The sequence below is a fragment of the Lactuca virosa genome, chromosome 5 (assembly GCF_052849685.1).
Source record: "Lactuca virosa cultivar CGN04683 chromosome 5, Lactuca_virosa_CGN04683_v6, whole genome shotgun sequence".
NCBI lineage: Eukaryota > Viridiplantae > Streptophyta > Magnoliopsida > Asterales > Asteraceae > Lactuca > Lactuca virosa.
This window is the reverse complement of record NC_136430.1, coordinates 33,893,915-33,903,094: the sequence shown is the minus strand read 5'-3', so window position 1 is coordinate 33,903,094 and position 9,180 is coordinate 33,893,915. Positions and strand designations below refer to the sequence as shown.

General features: G+C 39.1%; 1 protein-coding gene and 1 non-coding gene across 2 annotated transcripts; one reads left to right on the top strand and one right to left on the bottom strand.

The window, feature by feature from the left end:
* Positions 1-5,976: 5,976 nt before the first annotated feature.
* LOC145111142 (uncharacterized) lies at positions 5,977-6,645 on the bottom strand. The gene has a single exon (XM_079047438.1). It carries the CDS (start codon positions 6,643-6,645, stop codon positions 5,977-5,979), a length of 669 nt encoding a protein of 222 aa, XP_078903564.1.
* A 1,066-nt stretch (positions 6,646-7,711) lies between these two features.
* LOC145117945 (small nucleolar RNA R71) lies at positions 7,712-7,818 on the top strand. The gene has a single exon (XR_013712936.1). It is a non-coding gene; the product is annotated as a small nucleolar RNA R71 (small nucleolar RNA).
* Positions 7,819-9,180: the final 1,362 nt, after the last annotated feature.

Here is a 9,180-nt window from a genome sequence, read left to right as displayed (position 1 = left end):
TAACGCCCTATTTGTAACTTCCGTTTGCCCACTCGTTTGAGGATGATAGGATGTTGAAAATCTATGGTTGACACCATATTTTTGCAACGCCTTAGCTAATTGATCATTGGCGAAGTGGGTGCCTCTATCACTAATTAGAGCCCTTGGAACTCCTAATCTTGAAAATAATTTCTTGAGAAAACGTACCACTACCTGAGCATCATTCGTGGGTAATGTTGTGCCTCCGCCCATTTGGATACATAGTCGACTTCTACCAAAATATATTTATTTCCCTTTGACATTGGAAAAGGTCCCATGAAGTCAATTCCCCAAACATCAAATATTTTACAAACTTGAATGCTGTTTTAGGGCATCTTGTTTCGTGATGAAATGTTTCCCGATCTTTGGCATGAATCGCATTCTTTGACAAATTTTGTAGCATCTTTAAATATAGTAGGCCAATAAAAACCCGAATCAAAAACCTTCTTAGCCGTATATTGCGCTCCATGATGTCCCCTGGTGGACCCGCTATGACAATGCTTCAAGATTTCCCGACTTTCTTTCCCGGATACACATCTTCTTATCATACCATCCGCACAACTACGAAAGAGGTATGGCTCATCCCAAAAGTAATACTTAATTTCTGAAAAGAACTTCTTCTTTTGTTGGTGGGTCAAGTCTTTTGGGATGTATTCACTAGCTAAATAGTTAGCTATATCTGCAAACCATGGAATCTCTCCTGCTATAACCAATAAGTATTCTTCGGGAAATTCATCTCCAATCTTGGTTTCTTCTAACTCTTCCAAGCGCGGGTTTTCCAATCTCGAAAGATGATCGGCGGCCACGTTTCCCATCCCCTTCTTATCTCGTATTTCAATGTCAAATTCTTGTAGCAACAACACCCAACGAATCAACCTTGGCTTAGCATCTTGTTTAGCAAAAAGATACTTAAGAGCATAATGGTCGATAAAAACTATGGTTTTTGACAAAACCAAATATGAGCGAAATTTATCAAATGCAAACACCACTGCTAGTAACTCCTTTTCTGTAGTAGTGTAGTTTTCTTTTGTCGGGTTCAGGGTCTTGCTTGCATAGTAAATTGGCCGAAAATGCTTGTCAATTTTTTGTCCCAAAACAGCTCCAATCGCAAAGTCACTAGCATCACACATGAGCTCAAAAGGAAGACTCCAATTTGGGGCTACCATTATAGGTGAAGTAGTCAACTTTTCCTTCAACAATTGAAACGCATCAAGACATTCTTTAGAAAAGTTGAATGGGGCGTCCTTCAAAAGAAGTTGAGTCAAGGGCCTTGTGATCTTTGAAAAGTCTTTAATAAAACCCCTATAAAACCCCGCATGGCCCAAAAAGCTTCTCACCCCCTTGATATTTGTTGGAGGTGGTAATTTAGCTATAGTGTCTACCTTCGCTCTATCCACCTCTATCCCCATCCTTAAGACCTTGTGTCCTAGCAGAATTCCTTCCTTCACCTTAAAATGACACTTCTCCCAATTAAGGACAAGGTTGGTCTTCTCACATCTTGCTAGCATTAGATCTTATTTGGACAGACAATCTTCAAAAGAGGACCCGAAAACCGAAAAGTCATCCATGAAAACCTCCATAAACTTCTCGATCATATCGTGGAAAATGGCTATCATACACCTTTGGAAAGTAGACGGTGCATTGCATAACCCAAAATGTCACACCCCCAAACCAAGGATGGCGGAAACGTCCGGGGGTGGAGGACTTCATGTATAGTATCACAACAACGAATATAATAGTGCTCAAAGTAAATACAACCATCATAAATATAATTGAAAATGTTACACCATGGAATAAGTTTACATGTTTCAAAATCAATTACATTATGATGACAAAATGAAACGTTTGATGATTTATCGTCCCATCCTCAAAATGCTGTTGGTTTTCCTGTTTCACTGATTTCCTGAGAATACAAGTAGTTTTGAAAAAGTGTCAACAATTAAGTTGCTGAGTTCATAAGAGTTTTGTTCGAGAAAGAAACCGTTTTCCTTGTAAAAGCGACAAAGTATATTTCCAGAAAATCCAATATTTTCTTTATTAAGTGAAATGAATGCTTCTATGTTATGCAATAATGAACCCTAGAGGGACCCATAGATTCCTTCTATAATCGCCCAGTGTATATAAGTTATATAAAATTTAAGTTGAATAAACCGTTGAATATAATGGGTCTGCCCTAGGTCCACAACCAAACAAGGAACAGGAGATGAGGCGGGCCCACCAATTCTAAGTCGATTGTGACTAGATTCTTATATAACTCTATCATATACACTTAACAATTATAGCTGAAGTCTAACAATTCTAGCTTTATGTAGTTTTAATAGAAATATGTTCCAAAGAAAATCCTATATTTTCCTTATAAAAGTTAGGTAGTCCTAAATCCCAGGACCGAAAATAAACAAGTATTTTTCCATACTTAAAGTATTTCCTATGAGTTAAATCGACATAACTCGCTAATTTAAAAGTAAGAACCCGTAAATCTTATGATTTGTTAATACCACATGTGAGTTATTATAACCATACTATGACTCAGACGGCTTCGTAATACGACGTTCTTCAGGCGTCGCAAGTTAAATGACACTTGTCACCACAGACCTGCCGGTGTAGCTGTTGCATGCAGCTCAGGTGTGGGTTTGTCAAACCCAATATAGATCTATACACAACTATCACGTTCTCCCTACAAGAGACTCTGGTTACAATTTACAGGACTTTTGACTTTGTTACCATGAAGGTAACACGAAGCGAATGTCTCACAAATTTATTCATTAACAGATTTACGTGAACTTAACTGAAAACCTTTGGTAAATGAGTTTGAAATGTAAATGATACATAAACTATACCTATTATAGTTTATCCAAAACGTTTGTACTGAAAAAGAACTCTTTTATGAAAATACATTAGTTTTATGAATCCATAAACTATGCTTATTATAGCTTATTATATGTGTTCGAAATGAATGAAGAATCTTATCATGAATGACTAAATTTCAGTTTATGATGATCAACTAACAAGAAATTACATTCAATATTTAGAGCTTATTGTTATACACTTTGCTCAACATAATACAAAGTGTTATGAAAGTTATAAGCTATTAACTAGTTTTTAAGTTTTTTGCACTGTTTTAGAAAAATCATAGAAAAATCATACGAATTCGAAAACTGAATCCGTAAATTCTGAGAGTTCATAAAATGTGTCTAGTTTATTCATAATTTTTATTATGATTTTTGGAAGTCTTTAACTTGTGTTTAAATGTTCATATTCACAGACTGGTCCGAATTTGTTTCTGAAATGATAGGCAGTCTCGTAAAAATCACCATAAATTGTAGAAAAATTTTATGGTGATGGGCAAGTAGTCATTTTAAAGGTATGAACCTGAACTATTTGCACCTAATACAGTTTTGAAAACTAAAATGTTTAAGTTGACCAAAACAGTCCGTGAATGGAGTTGAACTTTTCTGATGAAGGCTGTTAAATGAGTTTAGTTGTGTTCTTGGTGTTTTAACTTGTATTCCCCCCCTTAAAACTTAAGAAAAAAATGAAAAGATAGGGGTATGAACTCGCCTTGAGTGATTACAGTAGATGGATAATGAAGAAAAGAAGTGTTCAACTCAAGAACACTTAGATGATGCTTGAAGATTCGAGGATCTAACAACAAATATGACGATATTTGTGTAAGGAACTCACGATTTGAGTGAAGAAGTGTAAGGAACTCAAGTGTGGGGAGAGATTTACTTACCAAGGTAGATGAAGAACTTCAAAATCAGCCTTGAATCTCGAAATCTAGAGAGAGAAGTGAGAGAGAATGAGTTTTTGCTTCTTGGTGAAGTGTGAGTGAATGGGAGGAGAGATAAGGGTTTTCCTACCCTTGAGTCAAAGTACTTGGCTGGAAAGAGGGGGAAAAAGGACAATGAAATGACCAGGTATGGTGGAAGGACAAGGGCTGGTCATTGAGTGGGCATAGGTGGTTGCTTGTGTCATACATTAAAGCAAAGTCAACACTCCAACCAAAATATCCTACCCACTAATCTTGGATAAGATTTACACTCAAAAAACGTGATTAATTATGAATTTAGGGGTCTTATATGTTAAAATATAATTTTGGGTGAAAATTCCGCGTTAAAATTATGTAAAACGGGCCTAAAATGAAGTCGTAGTCGAAAACCGGGAAGGAAAGGGCTATCTGCGAGACCTCTCGGTACTGGGCCGAGGTTCGGTCCTTGTTGCTGCTGGGCCCGAAGGCGAGGTGGAGCGAAATAGCCCGAAGGCGAAGGTCAGGAGCGAAAGCGAACTTCGGGTTCGGATCATCAGACTTCGGTTCGGTCCTAATGGTTTCGGTTCGGAAGGTTCGGTCCGAAGGGACCTTCGGGTTCGGTTCGCAGGCAGCTTCGGGTTTGGTCCGACTCAGTTCGGTTCTAAGCACTTTCGGTCCGAGAGGCTTCGGTCCTTAAAGGAGGGTTTCCATTTGTTCAGGCTATTTTTCAAGAATTCTTCCCGTTTTGCGCCGTTTTTCACCAAGTTAAGTGTCGGGATGCCCGAAATGATTATAAAAAGTTAAAGGAACTTTTTGAGAGAGATTAGGGAGAGATCACACATACTTGGAGAGATTTGAGAGAGATTTCACATTCTTGGAGAGATTTCTCATATAGAGAGAGATTTGGGAGAGATTTCACATTCTTGGAGAGATTTCTCATATAGAGAGAGATTTGGGAGAGATTTAACATTCTTGGAGAGATTTCTCATACAGAGAGAGATTTGGGAGAGATTTCATATACTTGGAGAGATTTCTCATTCAGAGAGAGATTTGGGAGAGATTTCTTTTGTGACCTTTTTGAGTGTTTGGCTCTGTAACGCAAGGTTTGTAAACCTCGTTAAATCTTGTTATGATTGTTATATGCTCCCGAGGGTTAAGGAATAATGTTTTATCGAGTAGAGTCGTCACTTACCCTGATTAGGGTTTAGAATTTCCGAACACGTGAAAACTCTAAGTGATAATTTGTATGAGGATTGCGAGTTGTACAATAAGAAACATAATGGAAACCCTAATGTACAAGGGTTAGATGAGTTGACCGGTTTGACTTGTTGACTTTAGTTGACTTTGACTTGGCCAAAAATTGACGGTTGTCACACAAAAGGCATGCGTCTATATGCAAATGTTCCACTCGGGCATGTAATAGTAGTCTTCTCTTGGTCTTGTGGGTTGATTGGAATTTGGAAATACCTCGAAAAACCATTGAGGAGGCAATAATATAGATGCCCGGACAGCCTCTCGAGCATTTGATCAATAAATGGCAATGGGAAATGATCCTTGCATGTGGCATCATTTAGTTTCCTATAGTCGATGCAAACACGCCACCCGGTCACCGTTCTTGTTGGAATTAGTTCATTATTTTCATTGGCTACCACCGTCATTCCTCCTTTTCTCGGTACCACCTGCACCGGACTCACCCACGGGCTATCGGAAATCGAGTAAATAATCCCGGCATCTAATAGTTTCACCACCTCCTTTTTCACAACTTCTTGCATGTTCGGGTTTAGTCTTCTTTGGCGTTGAACTACTGGTTTAGCCCTATCTTCTAAGTTAATATTATGAGAACAATAAGCTAGACTAATTCCCTTGATGTCGGTTATCTTCCATGCTATAGCACCTTGCCTCTTCTTTACTACCCCCACAAGGCTTTCTTTCTCATGTGTGGTCAAATCAGCAGCTATAATTATAGATTTTTGTTGACCCTCTTCAAGAAATGCATACTCCAAGTGACCTGGTAGTACTTTCAGCTCGGTTTTCATGTTCTGAACGTTGCACACGTCGAGTCCAATGATGGTACTCGTCGAGTCGTGGGCAAATTCCGCGACAGAATCGGATTCTTTAAATGGACTCGTCGAGTAGGTCGAGTCTACTCGGCGAGTAGAATGTTCAACACTTTTGGTTAGCTCATTATAATCAGCTTCCTCAAGCAGTCTCTATATTTCCAGTAGGTCGCTTTCAGCATCGAATTCTTCATCAAAGGTGATGGTGGAGTTGTTTGGTTCTTCATTATTCCATTCCTCCATTAGTTCTTCCAACATATCAATCGAAAATGTTGTGTCATCACTACTCCTTGCGTGCTTCATGGCTTGATCAATCCCAAAAGTGACTGATTCATCTCCCACCCGTAGAGTAAGTTTGGAATCTCGCATGTCAACTATAGCGCTTGCGGTGTTAAGGAAAGGTCTTCCAAGGATGATCGGGACTTGAGGATCCGCTTCCATGTCTAAGACTATAAAATCTGCGAGAAATACGAACTTGTCAACCTTCACCAATAGATCTTCGCATATTCCCCTTGGGAATGTAACCGTTTTGTTTGCTAGGTGAATTGCCATTCGAATTGGTCTCGGCTCCGAGAGATCTAACTTCTTGAAAAATGAGTACGGCATGAGATTTACACTCGCCCCTGAATCAGCCAATGCATGGATAGTAGCTAAATTTCCGAATTGAGAAGGTAAGGTTAAGCTTCCTGGATCACCCTTCTTCTTTGGTAGTTTGTTCAACTTAGCAGCTGAACAATTCTCATTTAGAACCACTTTCTTCACTTCTTCCATCTTCTTTCGATTAGTTAGAAGCTCCTTGAGGAATTTGGCGTATTTTGGCATTTGCGCAACCGCTTCTATGAATGGGATATTAATTTGAAGAGCCTTTATGTGTTATAGAAATTTTTGGTAGTCTTCTTAATTCTTTTCTTGTTTAGCTCGGGCCGGATATGGTAATGGAGGCTGATATGGCTTAACAGGAGACTTATCTTTCTGATCAGGTGCAGGAGTCGTCGAGTGCATGTCCTGGACTCGACGAGTAGAGTCTGGGTTCAGTTGAGTCTGATTTTGGTTCTGCTCTGCTGTCTCATCCTTTTGTACCAACTTCGGGTCTTCGTTTTGAATAGGGGCCAGAGGAGTAATTATCTTTCCACTCCTAGTTGTCATAATATTTATATGTGCGCCTTTTGGATTATTTTCGTTGTTACTAGGAAGTTCTCCCGGTGCTCTTTGATTTATTTGTTGGGCAAGTTGCCCCAGCTGCTTCTCAATGTTATGAATAGATGCTTGCTGATTCCTTAATATTGTTCTTGTATCTTGTATTGCAGCATCGTGGTCATTGTGTCTTTTCTCGGATGCAACTACAAATTTAGTAAGCATTTCTTCCAAATTTGGTCTCTTTTCTTGTACCGGCTCCTCCTTTTGGTAAAAACCCCTTGCCTTTTGTCTATATTTCTCCTCATTCGCTTTCTTGTACTCATCATAAGGAAGCCATTCTTTCTTAGGTTTTCGCCAATCGTCATCAAATCTATCACCACTAGAATAACATACTTGCACTTTCTTATTCCCGTTTTCGTCCAAATCACAATCTCTAGTTAGATGAGGCCCATTGCAATTCTCACATCCTACCCGAATAGCATGGATTGTTTGATCCATTTTGTCCATCCTCCTATCCATGCTTTTCAACATTGCCATAACTACCGACAAATCTTGTGAAGCTGCATAAGCCGATCCTTTGGTCATATCATTCCTTGGATTGTGGTATTCTCTATAATACTTAGAGAATTCCTCAATTAGTTGCTTTATTACCGGGGGTGCCTTCTTAGTGAGCGGTCCTTGCGAGTCAAGTAATTGCCTTGTTGTCACGTTTACTCCATCATAAAAAATGGAGACTTCTTGTTGGCTATTAAGATCATGATGTGGACAATTCCTTAGCAAGCTTTTGTACCTCTACCATGCCTCATAAAGTGATTCTCCAGCTTTTTGTTCAAAATTTGCTATGGCTTTCTTCAACTTGGCTATCTTTGATGGTGGGCAAAATTGATCAATAAAATCTTCTTTCATTCTAGCCCATGTGGTGATGGATCCGGGAGGAAGGGATTTTAGCCAATCTTTTGCAGCGCCTTTAAACGTGACCGGTAACATGCGAAGCAGAGCGGTGTCGCAGGCCACATTAGGAAAGTTAAAGTAATCGGCTATATCATTGACCTCTTCTAGGTGCTTGTACGCGTCTTCGTGATCTTTTCCATAGAACGGAATTTCTTTAAGTTGGGCGAGTATGTGGCCCTTGAGTTCGAAGTTGGCATTTTCTGGAATCGCGGGTTGCACGAGTCCCGGACCGGTATCTTCGCGCATTCTCTTCTTCCACTCGCCCATGGTAACTTCATCGATGTTAGCCATGGTGCCGCCGAATCCGTCTTCTAGATCGCTACCTTCCTCAAATTCGCTTTCTTCCTTTCCGGATTCGTATACAATGTCGTCCTTGATTGAGTCTTCGTTTGCTAAGGAAAAGGTGATGGATGCTCCTGATTTACTGCTCTTCTTCTTGCTGAAAACGGCTTTGAGATTCTTCAAAGGTGAGTCCTTTGAAGAGGCGGATTCTCCAACGGTTTTTCCTTTGTTCTTCCTTAGAGTGGCTTCTGGGTCTTCAAATGGTGGAGTTAACGGTGTATTGCTTCCTTTGGTCATAAACACTCTGCAATAAAAGCAAGGAAAGCGCGTAAAAAGAACAAAAACAGAATAGAAAGAAAATAAAAATGAAACTGGAAATCAGCACTGAACTCGCCGAGTATGTGCGACTGCACTCGGCGAGTACACTGCTTAAAAGCCTAAAAACAAATAAGATCAAATAAGAACAATTAAATACTAACACTTAACCTAGTTACTAAATTACTAAAACAAATAACTTTGTGCAAGATAAGCTCACACAAAGGATCGATAAAACTAGATATTAGATTTAATTTTTGAACCGTTCCCCGGCAACGACGCCAAAAACTTGATGTGTGTAAAACCGACTTGTTTTATTCCTACTCCAAAAATATAATTTAAACACACAAAGGCAGTGAACCTGTCCTTTAGTGGTATAGTTGAATAAGTAGGGTGTCGAACTCGAGGAACGGAAATTAACCTAATAACTAATTTTAACTAACAAGTAATAAAAGTAAGAGGGTTTTCTCTAGTTTTACAAGACTAGAAACTTAAACACACTAACTAATACGTAATTAACTAATTAACTAAACCAAGTAAAAATTCACCAAATTTAATAAAAGGTTTCTGCTTAGGTTCAACTCATTCACTCCTATGGTTAATTTTATGGCAAAACAATAGATTAGTTATTATTGGTTACCGATTAAGGTGATTAGATTCGCATTCGCTACT